We start from the raw sequence: 22,308 nt of genomic DNA, 5'->3' as shown, positions 1-22,308 counted from the left end.
CTGGACCAACGGCAAGATAAACAAGGGTTTGCTTGACTCTTCCCTCTTAAAACTGCATCATAGTGGTTGTTAAGGTTCAAAATATCATTTGCTTCAAATTCATTCGTGTAGCTTTTTACATGTCGTTACTTGTGTGAAGCAAAATTGTATTTGATGGAGTGTAGATGATACTTTTATTTTCTATGGCAAAAACTAGTGTATGTTCTTCCATTTCACCTTGGAACAAGCCTCTTGTATTTTCATAACCTCATCTCTTTTTTACAGAAAAAATTCCCTATTTTTGGCTCCTTGTGTTAAGATACAAGTTCCTCAATCCTTGGCAATGACTCTGGTTAGGAGTTTGACGAGTATCAACTGAAGCAGGATCTAAACAAAGAGGGTGGACTTCAGCTTTCTCATCAGGTATTCTGTTTGCTTCACATCTCAATCAAGAAGGTTTACTTTTGTTATTTAGCAACTGCCGATCTGCAGATGGATTTAAAAAACTGTTAATGTACAAGAGAAGACCAGTTCCTGCTCCAGTGAATGACAACATCTCCTTCCTTCCTCTGCTCACTTTGCTTCTATTCCATTTTGATAGCTACTTATCATGTCAATGCTTAAAGAATGTTTAAACATCATGGTTGACCTCCAAGATTGGCCTCTTCAAATGCTTGTCCTCAACTGCCATGGGCATCATCAGAAGATGAAGAAGAGACACAGCTACTTTGGTTTTGCTGTTCTATTATGGATCATCTTCTCTGCTTCAACTGGAGTTGAAGCCCAGTCTTCAACTGAAGGTCTGTTCTATGAATTATTAGATTCTTCAATCAAAGCTTTAACAAAACCTTTAATCGCAGGCTTTATCAGCATCGACTGCGGAATGGCTGGCAATCACAGCTACGTCGACGGCATCACCAGCATCCACTACGCTTCCGACGACCGATTCACCGACGCCGGGATCAACTACAACATCTCGGAGGTGTACTCCACGCCGTCGCTCGCAAACCAGCAGCTTCTCACCTTGAGAAGCTTCCCCGACGGCGCTCGGAACTGCTACACCCTGAAGCCGCTCGTCAAGGGGCAGAAATACCTGGTGAGGGCCGCGTTCCTGTACGGGAACTACGACGGAGAGGACGACGCTACCGCCGGAACGCCGCTGCAGTTCGACGTCCACCTGGGCGTCGACCTGTGGCGGCGCGTCAACGTCAGCGGCCCGTCGAACTTGACGACGGCGGAGGCGTTGTTCGTGGCGGCGGCGGAGTTCGCGTGGGTTTGCCTGGTGAACACCGGCGGCGGCGTTCCGTTCATCTCGTCGCTGGAGTTGAGGCCTCTCAAGGCGGCGCTTTACTCCAACGTCACCGCCGAGCAGCCGCTAGCTCTTCACTGGCGGCTCAACCTGGGCGGAACCACTTTAGTAAGGTAAACTCGGCCCAATAGGCCAGCCCGGTTGGCCCATTTTGTAGCATACCGGGTTTTTCAGTCTGACCCATATCGGCCCAATAGGCCAGCCCGGTTGGCATCTTTTTGTAGCATACCGGGTTGAGTCTGACTCATATCGGGCTCGATTTGCGAATAAATAAATATTTTATTCTGCTGAGATAGAAAATAGAAAATAAAAAATAAAAAAATAAAAATAACAACAAAAAAAAATGAAATTTTCATTGACATTTTATTTTATTGCATAAACTAATTTTATTTATTTTACGAAAATCCTGTAAAAAGGTATCCTGAAGACGACTACGACCGCCTCTGGGAGCCGCTGCAGGAGCCATTTTGGGGAACAATCTCCACCACGTGGCCGATCGTCTCCGGCGATGACGATCAATTCGAGGCGCCTTCCGTCGTCCTCCAGACCGCGGCGACGACCGACGCCGACACTCCCCTTTCGTTCTCCTTTCGCGATGACACCGCGCTGCTCGAGTTCTACTTCGCCTTGCACTTCGCCGAGGTGGAGCTCCTTCCTCCGAACGCCTCGCGGTTGTTCGATCTTTACCTCAATTCCCAGTTGGCTGTCAGGGGCTACCGGCCACCCTACCTCTCTGCAGGCTACATATACAACGTCCATCCGCTTACCGGCTCGTCCAAGTACGAGTTTGTCCTCAATTCTTCCCTCAGCTCCACCCTCCCGCCCATCTTGAACGCCCTCGAGGTGTACTACGCGATGAACCTCAGGGAGAATGCCACTGACGCCAACGATGGTATGTATCCGAGATTTTCTCTCTTTGATTGAGGTAAGATTATATCTAACGTTTGTAATGATGTGTTCCAATGTTGGATTTGGGGGGTAACTAGTTGAGGCCATGATGGCAATCAAAGAAGAATATCGGGTTAAGAAAAATTGGCAGGGCGATCCGTGTGCTCCAAAGGAATATGCTTGGGTTGGCTTGAACTGTAGTCATTCACCTCTAAGGGTCGTATTCATGTAAGTCAAAATGCATTGAGAACTACTAAATACTTTCTCGAACATACAACAAAACGGGAATATGAGGTTCTTGTTATTATTTTGCTAACAGAGCTGCATGTTTGGTCATATTCATGTGAGTCAAAATGCATTGAGAACTAAAACAAAACATTCTTGAACACACAGAATGGGAATATGAGTTTTTTGTTATTATGTTGCTAACCAAGCTGCATCTTTTCCTTTCAGAAACATGTCTTTGAGTGGATTGACTGGAAACATATCAGATTCTTTTGCTTTGCTCGATGCCTCTGAGTACTTGTAAGGATTTTGCCTATTGTCCTGTTGTTTAAAGCTAGTTAGTTTTGGTGTTAATTTACAGAGACCGCCATATTTTCTAAGTTGCTTTTGGTGTTAATTTTTTAATACCACCATGTTCTCTCGATAAGGAAAATACATTATGACAGGATCAGTTAGACTGCTATGAATTTCTTTTTTTCTGTTATGTTAAATTTTAGGGACCTGTCTTACAATAATTTAACGGGGGAAGTGCCTGATTTTCTTGGGAATCTGTCATCTCTCAAAGTCTTGTAAGTGGAAAAATTTAATCATTTTTATTATGTTGTTAGTGGTATAGAATATAAGCTCTGACAAAATGTTGTCTTGTAGGAATTTGACTGGAAACAATTTTACTGGATCAATTCCCAGTTCTCTTCTCAAAAGATCAGAAGAGGGTTCACTTATCCTAAGGTCTGTTTTAGTTCTGTAATCTCCAGGTTTAGATCTATTCCTCATTGTTTAAAGGGATTGGCCATTTTCAAGTATCGTAGAGATCTATATGTGGGTTGTTTACATAATATACTATAGTTCATTATATAATATGCTACGATTTTCTACATCATGTATTACCATTCTTTACATCATATACCGTACTTTTAAAATTTTCAAGTACTATGGTAACCATCTACCAAACGAATGCATGTGATGAACTTGCATGTAATTTGAAGGTAAAGAAGACACCTTCCATAGAATTTACACCATAGAAATCTGTATATATTATAGGAAGAATCATAATTGCCCCCTTAAATATTGAATATAGCATAAATTAGCTAGGTTGGGTCTGCCACTTTTATGTATGCATTTGGTAATGCATCACTTACCTATACTCATTTTTTTATCATTCAAGTAGTTAAAAATTCATTTATGCTAACATGTGTTGCCTATTTCCTAGATAACACATTAGTTCCTCCAATCTCAATATAAAAGCGTACTTACAATTTATGAGGAGTTATGATGAAACCAATCTCCCTTACCATTGCAGAATCGGTGCATTGGTTTTATTGATACGAAATTTGACTAAAAGCTTGGTTATCCACAAGGATAGAAGTACAAAATAAATATACATAACAGGAGCATCAACTTGAACATGAGAAGTAAAAAACAGGTAAAGTTAGCAAACACAAACTGATGAAGGTTAACAGTAGGAAGCTGCATATCATACCAGTTACTCTGACTTCTGACCTCGTAATCCACGGTAATATTAACTGGTTAGATTGTGAATTCAAGCTTAAAGATGGATGTAGAAGTATTCTGCTTTGGCTGATAATAAGCAATTGATTCTTGTTAGAAAAGTGGATGGATTTTGAATCTGCAAATTGAACCATGAGATTTTATCATGGTTTTGTGAATGCTAGTTAATCTGTTTTGCCAGTTGTTACAATTCAGTAATATTTTGATTTGATATGATACAGTTATATTGTCAGGCTGAAAGTTGTCGTAATGTATAGGAAGAGGTATACACCAGAGTTAATTGAAGTCTTGTGTTTGCTTGAAGCTAGTACTTTTACCAAGCTGAAAAGTTAGAATTTCAATTCTTTGATGGCAATATCATTTGTTCTATTCTGAATATTTTCTTGATTGCAATGTTTTGCATAAAGATGAAAGAAGCTCTACAATTTCATTAATTAGGTAGTTTATAAATGGGAATGTTTAAGCTTTGCATAAAGATGAATGAAAATTTACATTTTTAATAATTAGGTAATATCTAAGCAGCAAACTTTGTTGTTTTCTTGAGTAAAGACTTAAATTACATATTAAATTTCTAAATGCTAGGTTCACCAACCACACAATTCCAGGCAACACTGGGAGTAAAAAGAAGATAAACACACTTATTATTGTGGTTATTTGTTGTGCTGTCCTTGGGTTGCTATTGATACTTACACTGGCAGGATGGTATATTTGTCTGAGAAAAAGGGGAAAAGGTAATACTATTGAGGAGAATTTGTGTCTCTGATTCTTTTGTTAATTTTTGTTTCTGTAAGTTCATCTTGTTCCTTGTTTTTGTCAAAAGTTTTGGTTGCATCAAATGTGACACGACATACTGAAGCAACCATAGCTCAGAAAACTGAACATGAACCACATCCACAAGTTGCTGGTGGGAAATTCACTTTCAATCATCTGCAAGTAATTACTAATAACTTTGCTCAAGTCATTGGGAAAGGGGCTTTTGGGACATTCTATCTAGGCCATTTGGACAGTGTTACTCAAGTTGCAGTCAAAGTGCATTCACGATCTACTTCGCAGCAGACCCAAGAATTTGAATTTGAGGTAAATTATTCCGAAATATTATGAGTCTTAATTTTCCAAAATTGGTTTTCTGTGAAATTATGAACAGTTCATCAAATTCCTCAAGGCTGTTTCAATACATTTCAATTGACAGAATGAAATTTCAATTGTAGGCAAGGCAGTTACTAAGGATTCATCATAGGAATTTGGTTTCTCTCCTGGGCTACTGCAGAGATGAAACTTTTCTAGCACTTGTTTATGAGTACATGCCCCAGGGAAGCCTCAAAAATCATCTCCAAGGTCCTCTCCAAGAGCATTGCCTGCATAAATACGTTTCTGAAGATTTTATGTTTTTATTCTGGACATGGATGATTTTTATCTAGGTAAAACAGGCATTGATCAGTAATATGGAGAGTTATACTATGAAAGTGATAACTTGTCTTATTACATTATAAGATCATGTTTGAACATTTCTATCATCATTATTTTTATTTATGTTCATGATCATGTGTGAATCTATTACCTCTGGAGACAATTAAAGACAAAAAATCTTTATTTTGCTTCTTGACACCCTTCTTCCAACTAGGTTTTCCTTTGCAAAAACTGCTAAGAAATCTCAAAATTGTAGCAATAAGAAGTGTAATACGTATTTAGTGACTAGGCACTTGGGTCTTCTATCTGAACATGATGTGGATTTTGGTGATGGTATGATACAGGTAGGGACGATTTATCTAGAACCTTGAGTTGGAGAGAACGTCTAATGATTGCATTGGAAGCTGCTCAAGGTGTTCAATGATATTATTCTGCTCTTTATATATATATATATATATATAACTTGTGGCAACTTTTATGATGTCCTCGCTTCTTTCTTGCTTCAAAAAAAAAAAATGCAGGACTTGACTATCTGCACCGAGGATGCCTGCCACCTATAATACATAGAGATTTGAAGATCAGCAATATTCTTTTAGGCGAAAAACTTGAGGCCAAGCTAACAGACTATGGGATGTCTAAATCTTTCAGCAATAACACAGATGTCACCCGCCTCGAAATGGTTGGAACCCCAGGATACACTGACCCAGAGTACGTCTATTTTTTTTTTGTATATTTTGTGTTTGTTTATCCTATTAAGGGTGATATGATTTGTGATCAATTAAAATGGAAATGTTCTTGCACTTTTCATTGATGGAAAATCACTAATTTTCCAACTGATGTATAGAAGTCCTAAAAAGGTTGATTGTTTTTCCAGATTTTAAATTAAAGTTTAATTATGAAATGGAAAATTCTTTAGATCTTCAGATATTCATTTACAACCACTCGTCTTTTCTTTCTATAATGTCTGTTGATTCTCAACGATCCCAAGTGGGGAAAAAACTCTTCAGCAGACTTAACAATCATTCTTGATGGAAATGCATAGTTGTTTGTATCTTAGGGCAGTCATCCAGTATATCCAAACTTTCACTCGTCATTGTGAATTTGACATATCTGTGTCCATGATACATTCGAATTATTTTGTTGGATTACAAATTGTGTAGATATTTCTAACAAATGGCAGCATATGCACTAGGGTAGGCTATCGAATTTGTAGATAAACTCTGAATTATTACAACTTCTGCTCTAGAAGTACTAGATATTTTGTTAACTAGCAAGAATGGTGCTTGAAATTTGTCCTTTTCGTTATGTTTTCAACCATTCCCTTTTTTTTGAATTTCACTGCAGTATTGCAATATACTAAAGAGACAAAATTCATTCAAATTGTAGCAAAATACTACTTGGTTTCAGAACGAACTGTTACAGAAATCTAAACTCATTCTCTTGTACTAATGCAAATAGACTTTTGTACATTATTGTATCTACTTTGGAGGCAAAACAGTTTTCACATTTTCATACCTTAATTTGTTTGGTTTTGGTGATTCTTTGACAATATAAGATCTTTATGATCAACCTCGAATAATTGAGACTTACTGTTAGTTGTTGTATCAGGTTCCATACGACTTACCAGCTTACGGAGAAGAGTGACATATATAGCTTCGGAGTGGTCCTTTTGGAGCTAATCACTGGCCAACGAGCCATACAGTCCGGCAGAAGTAAGGTTCACATAGTTCCATATATGGCATCTTATATCGCCGCAGGGAACATCGGCGCTGTAGTTGACAAAAGATTTCGCGGATCATTCAGTTGCAACTCCATAAAGAGTGTTACAGATCTTGCAATGCAGTGCACAGCAGATACCTCTGCTGATAGGCCAACGATAGTCGATGTTGTGAACCGGCTCAAGGTGTGCATAGAACTTGAGGCTACAAGTGAGAATGGCACCGACCGGAATGTCGAAGGTGAAAGATCCATCCAGTTTAGCGCGCTTGAAGTAGAAGGGTCGAACCATCACCTAAGTCCAAGATGAATTGAAAATCTCGACTTTCCCTCTATGAGATGCGAGATTCTTCAACAGAGTGTTGTATTGAAATGGTGTGCTTTTCTCATTGTGTGGTCTGCTATAATTATTCTGATAACTGGAAGGACTGAATGAATGCTTCTTGGTGTATCATATTATCATGTGGTTCTTGAAGACAAAACAAACAATAATACAATCCTGTAAGATAAGATGATAAAACCCTCTCTGTTCAGTTTCTCCTTATTGACATTGAAGAGTATGTACAAATGGATGCATAAATAAGCATGAGAAATCTCATAGCGAAGTGAGAGAATATCCTTAGCTATAGTGTTTATTCAATATGGATAGTGTTTTCCTTTGATTCGTCTTTAGAAAGATTTAATTATGGTTTACCTTTAATATTTGTATTTCATATAAAAAATTATGAAAAATCTTTAAATTTTGCTTGCTTGCTTGCTTTATTTGTCAAACGGCCCAATTCATGACGGACGAGTCAATCTGTCAGAAATTCATTATATGGCAGGATGGGGTGGATTGATCCGTCAACTTGGCGGGTTGAAAAATTTTCAACCCAATTCAATTTAAGACGGGTCGTGAGTTATCCGGGCCAATCCATGCACTTGTCAACAAATAAAAAAATATAGAAAATATTAAAAATTTTAAGTTTAGATTGCAGTTTAAAAGTTTAAACGGGTCAAATTGAAAATTTTAAATTTGAATTACCATTTAAATAGGTCAAGTTCACTAATTCATTAAATTTTCTTTTTTAAATTTATATTTTGAAAAAAAATAAATTTTCTCAATCCGTGGGTCAATCCACATGGGTTGCGGGCATAGGCGGGTCGATCCATCTGAACCCCCCTTAAAATGGATTGATAAAATTTTAATCCAATCCTTTTAAATTGTTTGGCGAATGGACCAACCTGACTGGCCTAATCCAAAATGACAACTCTATATAAAAATGGACAAATTAATACTAAATTTGAAAATTGCACAAAATGTACGGATTGGATATCTTAGTGCTCCCTGGGCTCTACAATGGGCTTGGTCCATAACTAAAAAGCCCAATCAATGACGCCTCCGTAAAAACCTTGAATAAATCTCAACCGCCCGTTACTCTGTATCATCGGCCCGATATGATCCACGTCGCCTGATTATTGATATGTCTAAATTACCCCTGCTTGTTTCCGTCAAAGGACGGTAAGATTGCCCTCTGCGGTGTGTCTATTATCGTCATTTCGGTCACCCAACCAGTTTAAATATCGTGGAGAGTGGGCGGCTCGGGATTGGGTTTGCTTTCGCTTCGGGCGTGAAAGCCCATTCGTGCAGGAAGATTGCGGCTAGGGTTTTGCCTCGCCTATCCCACCCCCTTCGTCGATCGCTTGCTCTTTCTAATGGCGATTGCATCCCTGCGGCGGCTGTGCTAATTTCGTACATTAGTTCTGAGGCTGGGAATTTGGACGGTATCTTGCGGTCATGGCTACCCTCAATCCCTTCGACATACTGGGCGAAGACGACAACGATGACCCATCGCAGCTCATCGCCGTCCAGCAGCAGAAGTTGGCGGCCAAAAAGCCCGCTGTGCCAGCCTCCGTCAGTCCGGTTGTGGCGAAGCTTCCCACGAAACCGCTCCCCCCTTCACAGGCCGGTTAGTTTCTAGTAGATTTTGTCGGATTTGTTTTTCTTGAAGAGATGCTCCTTATGGTTCTTCACCATCGATCTTGTGTTTTGGTTTTCGTGATTTCGGATTAGTGGGGAAAGTATCGTCTTTTGGTACAAAAAGGTTTCTTTCTGATTTGGGAATGCTTGTAACACAGTGAGGGAGTCGAAGGAAGCGAGGAACAATGTGGCACCAACACGTGGTGGGAATGGCCGTGGCATACCTGGCCGTGGGCGAGGTGGTGGACGAGGCCCAAATCGTGACTTCGGAAATGAGAACTCGAATGGGTATAACCGGCCCTATGGTGGTGGTCGTGGTGGTGGCGGTGGTGGTGAAGATGGTGAGGTTGACAAGCCTGAGAGGGTACGTCCCCCACACCAGCCGTTCAGTGGCGGCCGTCGTGGTGGATACGGTGGCGGTGGTGGTGAAGATGGTGAGGTTGACAAGCCTGAGAGGGTACGCCCCCCACACCAGCCGTTCAGTGGCGGCCGTCGTGGTGGATACGGTGGCCGTGGTGGCTATGGAAATGGTGAATCTGGAGGTGACTCTGAACGCCCTCCACGCAGGCTGTTTGAGCGTAGGAGTGGCACCGGCCGTGGCGAGGAGATGAAACGTCAAGGTGGAGGGCGTGGCAACTGGGGAACTGCTACTGATGAGACACTTGCACAGTTAAGATATTTCTCTCACTGAGTAAAAGTTCTAGCAGTATTCTCGCAGCATTACTAATTCTTATTCTTGTATGCGCAATTATTTAATAAATAGGGAAAAGGATGATGTCATCAAGTCTGATGAAAATTTGCCAACTGAGGGCCATGCTGAACAGGAAAATGCACCTTTAACTGAGGAGAGCAAGGATAAGGAAGGCACAACTAATGAGACTGAAGATAAGGAAGAGGATAAGGTTAGCTCAAAAAATAATGTTCATTCATCATTGATTATATTGTGATGTTAAAACAAGATATGATTTCTATAAAGATCATACTTTACACTTCTATTACGTCTGCCATTTTTGGTGGTTGGGTTTTCCAAACATGCTGTAAAGTTTGGCTGACGCTCATAGTCTAAAAGCAGGTTTCCATGGTGAACAACTTGCATGATTCACCTCTTATCTTTGTTGTTTGTGTACACAGTGACTTAGTGTGCAGTCAATATTCTTTTTTCCCTTCTCATGCTTGCACATTGCAAATGATACTCGGTACATCTCTCTTTGTTAGTATTCGAAATCTGTGCGAGAAGTAGTTTACTTAGGAGAGTCCTATCCTTTTGTTTTCTTGAACGTGTGTTTATTTTGCTGTTCTGGTATCTCTGTTTAAAAAATCCTGTCAGCTTATTGTACACATTAAATGGTATAGTGTGATTGCTTTCAGTGACATTGTATGGATATTTTAGTGGCCATGGTGTATTCATGTGTTTGCTATTCTTTGTGTATGGCGTGCTTTGTATGGTGCTCTGTTTTCAGTTTGTATTGATTGCCATTAAAACCCTTTGTGTGAGAATGAGGGAGATATTGCTCATGCAATGATTCCCCTTACTATCTTAAACACCCTTTTTCCTTTTTGCGAGTTCGTTTTGGATTCATTTGTTAGTATTGAATGGTCTAAGAATTTCAATCTTGCTTGTTCCACATCTGGTTTTTTCTTTAGTGTAACTCTTAAAGTGTCAGTTGCATGCTTTCCTGAAATTTTCACAATGTGTTTCAAAGTGATGGTTCCATTCCTCAAGGTTTGAGTTGCTTTCTTCCCTCTTCTATGTGGGTTGAAAAATAGTGTTGCATCTCTATTTGTGTGAGAAGAGGTACTTTTCCAGTGTCCTGACACTTTGCATATATGAATGTCATGAAGTTTAGTTTCAGTTTCTTTTATATGGCTGATTCAATGGGTTTTGCATGGTGAATCAAACCAATGTATATGCAAGTACTCTTCATACAGCCTAGAGCTATTTTTCTATGGCAGAATCAAGGTATTGGAATGATTTTCTTTCATGCTTCAATACAGGAAGCTGCCATACATGACGATAATATGTTAAATTTTTTGAATATTTCATTTAGATTTTTATATATGGGGCTGATCCAAGGGGTCTTGCATCTTTTGTAATAAATGTTACAAATGTGTATGCAAATACTCTATTTCACCCAGCCTAGAACAATTTGCATGTGGCAGAATCAAGGTATTGGCATGTCTTTTTTCTTGTCATGCTTTTAATTGAGGAAGCTACCACACATAGGACATTATATTATTTTGTTCTTCAGTAAGCTTTTGTTAATATTGCTACGTTATGTACTTTTTGTGGTTTTTTTGAAGTCCAGTTTTACAACATTGATTTTGTATTCATTATAGCATAATGTTAATTAAGTGCATCTATCAATTTGCAAAAGACCTTTAGTCCCTTTTGCTCTAAGATTCAATTTCGTCACATGTTGGCTTCTAAATCTTGTAGAGCATTATGGAGAGTTTTGTCATAACTGATACTTTGAGTGTTGTTTGCTATTCCTTGTAGAGCAATATAGAGATCAATGCAGAAAACAATCCATGAGCACCTTCTCCACCTCTTCCAATGATATTAGATTCTATTTAATGCAAGCAATTGGCTGAACCTCATTAATACTAAAAGATATTTTTAGCTGCATAATTGGTGATTTTTATTGATCTTCTATGATTACAAGTTAAAGTGTTTTTTTAATGTGGAATTCTGTGAGCTAAATAATTTAGAGATGTTCAGTGTGTGATTATTCAACTTGGATTTTCTTGTATTTTTTTTGATGCCTTGTTTACCTTCTTGTGGTATGTTGTTTTCTTTTTTAATTCTACCAATCTAATTATAGAAATTAATAATTAAACAACCTGAATCGTTCAATTCTATTGTGTAGGAGATGACTTTGGAAGAATATGAGAAAGTAAAGGAGGAGAAAAGAAAAGCCTTGCTTGCTCTGAAAGCTGAGGAGCGGAAGGTTGAAGTCGACAAGGATTTGCAGGCAATGCAGCTGCTAGCAACAAAAAAGGAAATAGACCCTATTTTTGTTAAGTTGGTATGCCTGCCTGCTTCCAAGACCTTTCATCCACAAATTCTCCTACTTTTCATCACTTTTCCACAATCATCCTTTGCAATTTCTCAATCAACTCATCTTTCAGGGTTCTGACAAGGATATAGGGAAAAGAAAAGATAATGCTGATCGTGATGAAAAGAGCAGAAAGGTGTTACTTGTCGTTTGATGTTATTGTTCTCAAAATTTCTCTCCTTTCTTCACTAATAGTCCTTGAGTTCCTTGTTGTTAGCCCTTGAACATCAATGAGTTCTTCAAGACCGGCGATGGCAAACAGTACTACAGTTCAGGTGGCCGAGGACGCGGAAGGGGAAGGGGTAACCGTGCACCATTCGAAAGTGGTTTTGGAGGCAGGGGCACAAACTATATCACCGAAGCCCCATCGATCGAAGATCCCGGCCAGTTTCCCACACTCGGCGGGAAATAGAGAAACTCCAAGTCTTCCAAACTGTGTGCCAATTTCCGAGATTCTTAGTTCTTAATCTAAGACTTGCTTTGCTTCCTGAGAAGTAACATTGTGTGGGTTATTTAGTTCATCTTTTCAACTTATGTATATTGACAGCCGTCTCTCGTCAACAGCATGCTTTGTTAATTTGCATTAAAACAGTGTTTAGTAAGTTCAGTTTTGATCATTCAGAGTCCTATTTTTTTCCCTTAGTTCTTAATCTAAGACTTGCTTTGCTTCCTGAGAAGTAACATTGTGTGGGTTATTTAGTTCATCTTTTCAACTTATGTATATTGACAGCCGTCTCTCGTCAGCAGCATGCTTTGTTAATTTGCATTAAAACAGTGTTTAGTAAGTTCAGTTTTGATCATTCAGAGTCCTATTTTTTTTCCTTAACAAAAATTGTTTTAGTAGTTGGTTGAACTTTCTTTTATCTGCCAAGATTTGCATTCTTTAACATTTATGTCAGATTTCTGATCCCTTGGTGCATGATACTTGTTTTGTTTTTTTATTCTTTGATTTGATGTTGGATTTCATAAGAGTTTATTTATATTTATTTAAATGAATAAGTTTTAATAACTTATTAGATAAATAAATAAGTTTAAATATATATGTATTTAGTTTATTAATATTTATGAATACAGATAGTGATTTTTTTTGAATAATGGTAGATAAAATTTATAAATAATATTAATTAATAAAAATTTTATTAAATTTGTAAATAGATAAACAAGCTTTTAAAATAAATAAATATTTTAAACAATTCATCCAGGCTACGTGTGAATCAAAATTAAGTCAAATTTGAATATGATTTATTTCAACGATTTGATTTATTTTAGAGGTAGGTTAAACAATATAAAGTTAATTTGATTTAACTGCATCAAGATCACATTTTTTTTGTTTGGCAATTTAAATATTTAATTTTTACTATTCAACTAATGTTGATGAGGATGATTCAATCTCATAAAAAAATTTTATCGGTCATCAAAAATAGTAGATAATGTAATTTCATAAATTTTTTACAATCTCATAAATTTTTTTTTATCAGTTATCAAAAATGAGTAGATAATATAATTTCATAAATTTTTTATAAGTGTAATGTGTGAAATTTAAATTAATTATCCACAGAGTCAGTCTCACTTTTTATTATCCCACCGACTATTATAATAAATCAGGAAGTACAAATAAGTCACAACTGATAACCGAACTTCATAAATTTTTCATAAATGTAATGTATCTTAAATAAATTTAAACTTTAATTATCTAAGGAGTCCGTCCCATTTTTTATTATCGTACTTTATTATTAGCGATGCAAAAAATATTATTAACCTAAGTGTCCCTCGTGGTTGTAATCATTTTCCTCTAACTATGAACAATTGGAAGTTTATGTAACGAAGTATATGATTGTGAGAGATCAAATCTGATATTAAAAAGGTCCAAGACCAAAATCTTGCTTAATTAACTTTTTTTTTATAACTAATCTTTCCATTTGATTAAAAGGACATTCTTTTTTTTTTTATTTTGTTTTAATTGTAGGGATGATTACGAAATTTAATATGAACTTTTACTATTTTAACTCTAATTTACTTTTATTTTTTAGAATAAATCAACCCATTATCAATATAACACACTACGTAAAATCATGATTTTTTTTAGTGGTATATTTTAAAGTTTTCATTTCTTAAAATAATAAATAATATTAGCATGCCTTATTTAGTTATCATAGTAAAACAACTATTATGTTGTGTGTTAAATTCATAATATATTAAATTAATTGTAAGTTTTAAAATTTATAAATTCCTTAAAAATTAGAAGTTCCTACTAAATCTATTAAATTATTAAAAAAATGGCTATTTGATCGAGCAGTTTATCTTTATTATTTTTCAATCATCCAAAAACTGAATTGTTCAGAAGAGAAGAGGTACGAGGAATCAAATGAGATGTTTCTTGCTCCAGTGGCAAGCAATCAATTGCAGTATTCTTCAAGATAAAGATAAAAAAAAAAAATATGATAATATATATATATTTGAAATTCATCCTGTAACGCACAGTGTATAATTGTGCGTGTCGGTAGAATTTTTTTTTTTTTGACTTATGGTTAATTACAATTAAATTACAGTATTAACAATAACAAAAATTTTAAAATAAAAAAAATTAGACATTCATTTTTTTTAAGTAAAAAAGATAAAATCTGATGCTACAAATAGACCTACAATCATATATGTAAAGGTAAATTGAGAAACTGCAGTTGGTCATAAAATTCTTTTATATACTATATATATATATATATATATATTATATATATATATATATATATATATATATATATATATTATTTTTAATTTAAAAAAATGATTAAAAGACTATCGGGTTTGATCATTTGATGTCAATCTAAAAATACAGAAAAATTATTGTAAATATGAATGGAAAATAGATGGATAGAAGAACGGTCTTCCATATGAATAGGTGTTTAGTTTCACATTAAGAGTTATATGATTTTATAGTTGGTTTATAATATATCACAAGCATATATTATGAACATATGCATGGGAAAATTTTTTCTCTTACATGTGGGTGTGCAAGAGGTGCAAATTTGGAGTTCAAATTGTACTAAATCAAGTTAATTCATTTGTGAACATGACATATGTGCATCAAATTTTGATTACAAAGTTTGCCAAAGTGAGCCAACTAATTTTTACCACATAAATTCTTCTTTTATAAATTACTTAAGTGCATAACAGATGAATTAATCCGATTAATGGAGAATTCGTAACCGCCGAGTGAAACGACCAATCAATGATGGTCGACGACTAACATTTCAAAATCGGACGAGTAATGACTTTTATTTGACCAGTTATCACTGTCAAAGGTCTGAGCTTCTGTATAAGGAGGCTACAACCTCAAAGACACACAACGAAAAACATATGCAAATCCATCCACCTTCATTCCCTCATCTTCTCTTTGTCGTGCACTCCACTTGACGGATCTATCCGTGATAACATTCGGGTACAAATTTAGTTCACTGCAATTGACCCGTGCTTAGTAGTGATCATGGTCTGCCGTTATATCTTAGAAAACAGACGTCCATCATAACCTCAAAACCCAATGAAGGCTAGGACAAATTTATTTTAAAGAAACTATGTCAAACACAAGCCTCAACATCTCACTTCCCGACTTGGTGTCGCTTTCCCGACTCAGTACTCAGCGACCCACTCAGGCTCATGCAATTTAGCAGTCAGGCTTGTTTGATAGCAATCGGACGATTTGATTTCCTGAGTCGACGCTCGACAACATTCACATGGAGACACTCGGCATCCACTCGGGAGCACTCGGTGTCCCGACTTGATATACTGCTTGAGAGCACTCAGCGTCCCGACTCCACTCTCAACTTCCAACTTAGGCTGCACAGACCTCGCAGCACCCACTGAGCACTTAGTGTCCCGACTCCACTCTCAATTTCCCACTCAAGTTGCATAGACCTCGCAGCACTCGGTTTCATCTAGTGACGTCCCAATCGTGCTTGAACAACTCAACAGCTCAACCTAGCCTTCTAGGTCGACAACCTAAAATTATCAACTTAAATCAAATCAAGGATGAATTTAACTTCTGTATAAATTAAATTTAGTAAATTTTTCTCGCAACTCCGGTCTCCAACATTGTGGAATTTTTGCAACAAAAATTAATTAAAAGTACAATATCAATCTATCTCAACTTTAAATAATATCATCAAAGCAGCAATCAAAGCAATAAAATCCTTCTGCAAGACAGATAAAAGACACCACCGTTTGATCCTTTGCATAAAAATGAATCAGAATGTGCATGCATTCTCATAGTTTGCAGAGACCACTGCTCTCATCAATTGTTATATCATCATCAACTGATTGCCACTTACAGAAGAGAACATGATTTCTATACGAGAAAGCTCGTCTAACCAAACCAATCCTTTTCTATCTACAATCAAAGAATGTCAACCCTACACCAGATGGAGTTTCAGTGAATAAAAAAAAAAACTGGAGGAGATGAGTTTGTGACACAAGTTTCATCTGGCCACTGTCTACCCTTGCTGCTTTCAGACTTCATTTGAGACCCTGGTTTTGATGGGCTTTAGCTTTACTCCTAAGCTTTCAGGCGAAAGCAGCTCCGGGGAGATACAGCACGGACTAAGTGGACTGCGCGGACTGTCGGTGTATTGGTTATGGTGGTAAAGACCATAACCCATGAAGAAATACTCTAATGGTATCGTCATGGCATCGGGCTGCTCTTCAGTGACCATGGATCCACATGCTTGAACCTACATTTGGTAGCACAAAGGACCCAAAGTAGGGAAAAGCACAAGATGCGAGAATAAGCCCGACTAAATCTGTTACAAAGTTTCGTAATGTAAATTGTTTAAAGATCATACCTCAACCAAGGCACTGAGTCTACTGTCTAGTTTTGACATCATGTGAAGTGCATCACAGTGGAAGGGAGAGTTCTCGCCAACAAATACCAGTGTCCGGCAAATAAGCTGCTGCAATCCATTAGTGATGTCATATCTCCTGCTAACATGTAATTCTCAAACAATGTTATGATGATTAACTAAGATATGCATGTCCGAAAGTTTGTTATTTCTATAAGCAAATAGATCATCTCTCAAAGTCGTAGAGAAATACCGATTAATGGAGTGAAGATAACGCCGCACATTTGTACTCTGCCTCTGATCTAGCAACTGCAAATTCAGAAACATCAGTGACAAGTACTAAGCATCACATACAAACAGTTCCCTCTTATTATCTCTTATGTGTACCAATTGTTGAAGCATTCCTACTGGTATTACAATATGAAAACTCACATTTTTGCAGGCCTTAGCTATCTCTGACTCAGGGAACTGTGTGGTGAAACCACAGATTTCCTGCCAATGATGAAAACATGATCACTATTAGCATGAGATCGACATTAAGTAAAACAGACATAACCGAGTAGACGAAAACTACCTTACTAAAGTAACGCTGAAGCAAGCAGTCTTTGATCAAGCCGCACATCCCATAGAAGTAGAGAAAATTACATAGCACCTGATTACATAATTGGGCTCGTCATCTTAAAGATAAATAAGGTTTCAGATACCAATTTGTCTTAAAGCTACTATTGATGATAAATTAACCAATTTAACCTTATTACAGAGCCACTCTGTCCAAGAGGGTGCTTTGCAGAGAGGAGATACAACTATCAGACCTAACACGCGTTCCTTATATTTAATCTGTGGAGAACGAATCTAGAGAGTCAAACACCACAAGTCGAATAATACTTGGAAGCAATACTTCAAAGTTACATACAGAAAAAAGGGTAAGTATGTATGCCCCTGCCAAGACTCCCAAGCACATAACTGAACCTAACCTACAAAGCATGAATAGGGAGGTTAGAAAACTGAAGCTAGTATGTACTACAAAAATTCACATTAGAATAGATTTAACAAGCAGGCCTTTCAATTGTTACCCAAAATAGTTAAGAACAGCAGCAACCTGATCTGCCAAATCATCAACTGAAGGGATAGGCACATTGGAAGAAATTGGAACAGCTCCCATCTCAAGTACAAAAGGGAACAAAAAAGTCAATGATATATCGATATATCTAGAGAATGATGAAACCAAAAGAAAAAGATAAGTGGAAACTGAAGTTTGCATAACATTAAGGCTTTCATCAAGTTACCAACCTCATGACCTGGAGGGCAGATATGATAGATGCAGAAATTGTGAAACAGTAATGGAGCAGCTTCAGGAGAAAAGAATAATCCTTGGAAGCATGACACATCTAAGCAAAAGTCACAGAAATGAATTTAAATATACAAAAAAAGATCCATGTCTTGCTTCAAGAAGAGAGGTTCTATTAATACCAACAGTAAGGATTGTAATGAAAAAACTGATAGCAAGATTAACATTTGATATCAAGAAAACAATCAGAGCGCATATGCAACAAAGTGACCTAAATAAGTTCATGTGTAGAATTTTAATTTAAATGTTTACAGAAAATGTTGGATGGCATGAAAACAAACATTTCACAAGCATAAACCATATTACTGAAATTCAATGTTTGGGTCAAAAGCTGTAACCTTTTGGTGGAAGCTATAAGCCACTTTTGTTAACTTGCACACTTACAATTTAAAGCCACATCGGGATAGGTGATAAGGGCAGGTTTGTCGTGATCTCCAAACACAGAAACAGAAACAACGCCGTGGCTAGTATTGATGAGATGTTCCTGTCGACCAATTTTAAAGAAGAATGAACTCTTAGAGACAAGACAAGAAAGCACATAAATAAATAAATAAATAAGGGATGTCTTCAAAGGAAAAAGTGACAAACCGAAAATCCATACAAAAGATCATTTTTTGCACTTATAATTGAACAAAGGCGTACCCAAAATTCTACTGGAAACACCAAAACGCGCAGAAAAGAAAAGTATCTTAAGAATCTGAAACATGAAAGTAGAAGATGGAAAAACTAAATGAAATCTGACAAAAAAATGAGGGAAAATGGGAGTTGATTAAGAAGATTAATGACTAAGGTGTGTGTGTGGACTGTCCTTTAGTTCACCTCAGAGGTCAACAGCCTTACAATTTGATTCGAACGGAATGCAAACTCGTCAAATGATAAGCTTCCCTTAACAGCTCAACAAAAGACATTGCCTTACTCTCAAGCAATGTTCCACGGAAGCAATCGTTGGCATTCAAAGAAATGGATAGAATGACAATCATTTCTCAGAACTGGAAATGTCAGAACGCAGAAAGAACTGCAAAGTAAAGGAAGCGATAAAAAAAACAACGACAACCATGAAATCTATAGCACGAATCAGAAGAATCAGCTTTATTGGACGGAAAACAAAGAAAATCATCAAAATCAAAAGCAACAAACTCAAGAACTGAAACCACAGGCAACAGAAGAAAACGCCAGTCGATAAATCGGGAGGTGGCCTTACCTCGCTTCCTCCGAAGGCAATCCTCTCCACATCCACCGACACCGAGTCGCTCGACGATTCCGCCATCGATCGACTCGGCTCCGCGAAGAGGACACCGACCTACCTCAACCTCGACCCCTTCCCAAGCTCTCGCCTCTCCTCCTTCCGCCGCTTCTCCTCCGCGACGACGGACGAGCCCTCTTCCCATTTATACCCAGCGCCATTATTTCCTTCTCCGCCAGTAACAGCAAAAACATCGCAACATTTCACAAACCCCCCTTATAATATTTTATTTACGTCCACGCAAAACGTGAACAAGATTACAGGGTGTAGAACGCATTCTTAATAATTACTGGGGTGTATGAGAAAATGAATGCCATTTGAAAATTGAGGAAATTATCTTTTACACCCTATAGAATATTCCCATAAACATTTTAATATTAATAAAAAAAGTATTTTAAAAAGGAATTAAACTTTAAAGGTTAATTTAAAATTATCCTCGGTATGGAGAGCACGTGGAGTGGAAAAAAATAATATTTTGTAATATAATGGGTAAAAATGAAATTTTCTCAGGAACATTTAAGCCACGTGGCGCGGCCTCTAGATCTCTGATCATCTCTTCATTGACAGCTGGCGTTCGGCTTCTTGCGGTTCGCTGCGGGGCCCTTTTCGAGGATGGCGTTTAACGGTTGCCGTCCGATTCGGTAGAGCGCTAATCGTAAGGCACATGATGAGGTGTGGGTCCGGCAGAGACCCATGATTGTCGCCGTTAGATTACGTGGAGCACCTGATGGAGGCAGAGACAACCGCGTGGGGCCCGCCTACGAAGGTATCATGGCACGCGTGAGAGGAGTGATCGGGTTCATGAGAGGGCCTTTGATGACGTCGGGTCCCAGGCCTTGTTGGCTTTTCCATAAAGAGTGAATTCGATAGAGGTGATAATTAGGGATGATTTTTTTTTTTCCGAATTTGATAAAAAATTTGATATCCATTTTTTTTTTTAATTTGATAGGAAATTTGATGTCCGATTTTAATGATGGAGGATATAAAAGAATTTTTTTTATTCAATTAAATAATTAAAAAATTGAGTATGAAAATTTTCATATTGAATATAAAAATGAATTTGATAAAATTCTATTCATTTTCAAATATCAATATCGTAAGGTTATGAGTATGCCATGCCAATCGATACAAACTAACAATGATCAAAACATAAAATCTAAGACTATAAGAGGCTTATGAACTACTTATCGGCGACTTCGTGAACCAGACACACCTGTTAAGAATCATCTCCAGCTCGTTCAAGCACTATCAATATTTCGATCAAGGAGAACTTCCCCTTGAACTACCGAATCAGCTCCCTCTTGTTCCTCCTCTATTTCTTCCTTTTCCCTTTGGACATCCACAAATAGCTTTCCCACCTCCTCCCTCCCTCCCCTATTTCTTCAAGGCATCCTCGACGAGCCCTTTCATTTCTTCACTCGGTGACACTCCATCGTCGAGCAATAGATCCTTATGCGTCTTCGGCCAGTCGTCCAATCGATTGACCAACATCGATGAAGCCTGGAACATAACTAGCAACATTATGGACCTTGTAACATATGATCACAGAACTTCTTGTTCAAGCTGTGCTACATGTACCAATCCACTTGTTGCAGGGCATGAAGTTTAAATAACCTTATTTATGTTCGTTAATTCACATACACACAAAATCAATTAAATGAATAAATTTGAACAATTCGTTAAACTAAATAAGAAGCTTGAACACATATGTGTTTAACTCTTAATGTTTGTACAACTCTTATCAATATGCTAAATAATAAAAAAAAATAAAATGAATAAATAGGTTGTATTATTAAACTCAATAACTAATCAAATAAATTCAAAATATAAAAATTTCAAACAAGCTTGAATTGAGAACTTGATAACATCTAAGCAAACCAAGTTAACCTCTAAGCAAACTTGAATCAAACTCAAACTCATAAAAAGAAATTAAATCAAACATGAACAATCATTAACTGTTTGGTTCATTTTAGATTTAACTAATTTACCTTATCAAACAAATTTGAATATTATAAAATTTGACTCGGCTTGACTTATTTACCATCCTAGTTGACTTCAACCCTAGCTCCACGTCTTCAAGAAGTACCCAAGGGCGTCATCCACTCTTTTAGGAAATTTTTATACTTTCTTTGAGTTCATGATGCTAATCAAAATTAGATCCATGAAAAGTAATAAGTGAAGATCTTGAATAAAAGCATTGCCATTTTATTGCCTTAATGAGATGATGTTGATTTTCCCTCTCTTCAACAAATAATTTCTCTCTTTTATTATTTTAGAGATAAGATTTATTTTAAGAAAATTAAGTTTAGAAGTTTATCATTATTCCAGGATCCGTGGCGCAATGGTAGCGCGTCTGACTCCAGATCAGAAGGTTGCGTGTTCGATTCACGTCGGGTTCAGTTTTAATTCCTGTTTATTTTTATTTTAAAATTATATATAAACAGGAATAATACACTACATTTTAACAGTTCGAAAAGTCGACCTTAAATTAAATTTTGAAAAAATAAAACAAGAACTCAAATATTAGTATCATTTTACCAATCTGTACATAAAATTACATTCACTCATAATTTTTTTTTGTAGATTACATTATTTTAAGTGAAATCAAATTATATCTAAAATGAATTATAAAACATAATTAAAATACTTCAATTTAACCTACGCAAAAGTAAAGAAGCTCTTTTTTTTTCAAATCATCGAAACATCCCACTTATGATTTTTTTTAATCAAAAAACATCTCTTCCCAAATAAAATGATATAATTATCCTTTAATACCATTCTCATTATCCCACTAAAATTCTGAATCAATTAATTGTATTATAAATAAAGAGGACTAAAT

General features: G+C 36.8%; 4 protein-coding genes and 1 non-coding gene across 5 annotated transcripts; 4 read left to right on the top strand and 1 right to left on the bottom strand.

Moving 5' to 3' along the window:
* The first annotated feature begins 619 nt into the window (after window positions 1-619).
* LOC141830460 (putative LRR receptor-like serine/threonine-protein kinase At1g05700) lies at window positions 620-2,212 on the top strand. The gene is made up of 3 exons (XM_074717894.1): window positions 620-779; window positions 840-1,401; window positions 1,705-2,212. The coding sequence occupies exons 1-3, from the start codon at window positions 620-622 to the stop codon at window positions 2,210-2,212; spliced, it is 1,230 nt and encodes a 409-aa protein (XP_074573995.1).
* Window positions 2,213-2,320: 108 nt separating this feature from the next.
* Window positions 2,321-7,494, top strand: LOC141830328 (putative LRR receptor-like serine/threonine-protein kinase At1g05700). The gene is made up of 10 exons (XM_074717773.1): window positions 2,321-2,404; window positions 2,630-2,701; window positions 2,899-2,970; window positions 3,050-3,130; window positions 4,493-4,641; window positions 4,731-4,987; window positions 5,119-5,245; window positions 5,662-5,730; window positions 5,839-6,025; window positions 6,926-7,494. The coding sequence occupies exons 2-10, from the start codon at window positions 2,634-2,636 to the stop codon at window positions 7,341-7,343; spliced, it is 1,428 nt and encodes a 475-aa protein (XP_074573874.1). The 5' UTR covers window positions 2,321-2,404; window positions 2,630-2,633; the 3' UTR covers window positions 7,344-7,494.
* A 1,142-nt stretch (window positions 7,495-8,636) lies between these two features.
* LOC141830329 (RGG repeats nuclear RNA binding protein A-like) lies at window positions 8,637-12,666 on the top strand. Its single transcript, XM_074717774.1, has 6 exons — window positions 8,637-8,982; window positions 9,152-9,662; window positions 9,757-9,895; window positions 11,861-12,019; window positions 12,123-12,185; window positions 12,267-12,666. Exons 1-6 carry the CDS (start codon window positions 8,811-8,813, stop codon window positions 12,459-12,461), a joined length of 1,239 nt encoding a protein of 412 aa, XP_074573875.1. The 5' UTR covers window positions 8,637-8,810; the 3' UTR covers window positions 12,462-12,666.
* Window positions 12,667-16,336: 3,670 nt separating this feature from the next.
* On the bottom strand, window positions 16,337-19,571 carry LOC141830330 (protein NDL1-like). Its single transcript, XM_074717775.1, has 11 exons — window positions 19,428-19,571; window positions 18,611-18,710; window positions 18,169-18,266; window positions 17,952-18,040; window positions 17,792-17,852; window positions 17,629-17,715; window positions 17,453-17,530; window positions 17,311-17,370; window positions 17,132-17,187; window positions 16,882-17,017; window positions 16,337-16,770 (listed from the first exon to the last, which is right to left on the bottom strand). Exons 1-11 carry the CDS (start codon window positions 19,491-19,493, stop codon window positions 16,549-16,551), a joined length of 1,053 nt encoding a protein of 350 aa, XP_074573876.1. The 5' UTR covers window positions 19,494-19,571; the 3' UTR covers window positions 16,337-16,548.
* Window positions 19,572-21,796: 2,225 nt separating this feature from the next.
* On the top strand, window positions 21,797-21,868 carry TRNAW-CCA (transfer RNA tryptophan (anticodon CCA)). The gene has a single exon. It is a non-coding gene; the product is annotated as a tRNA-Trp (tRNA).
* Window positions 21,869-22,308: the final 440 nt, after the last annotated feature.

The sequence above is a fragment of the Curcuma longa genome, chromosome 6, assembly GCF_044706935.1.
Source record: "Curcuma longa cultivar G26 ecotype Majalengka, Jawa Barat chromosome 6, ITB_CL_G26_1.1, whole genome shotgun sequence".
Taxonomy (NCBI): domain Eukaryota; kingdom Viridiplantae; phylum Streptophyta; class Magnoliopsida; order Zingiberales; family Zingiberaceae; genus Curcuma; species Curcuma longa.
Note: the sequence above shows the minus strand (reverse complement) of the source record. Positions and strands in the feature narration are given on the sequence as shown.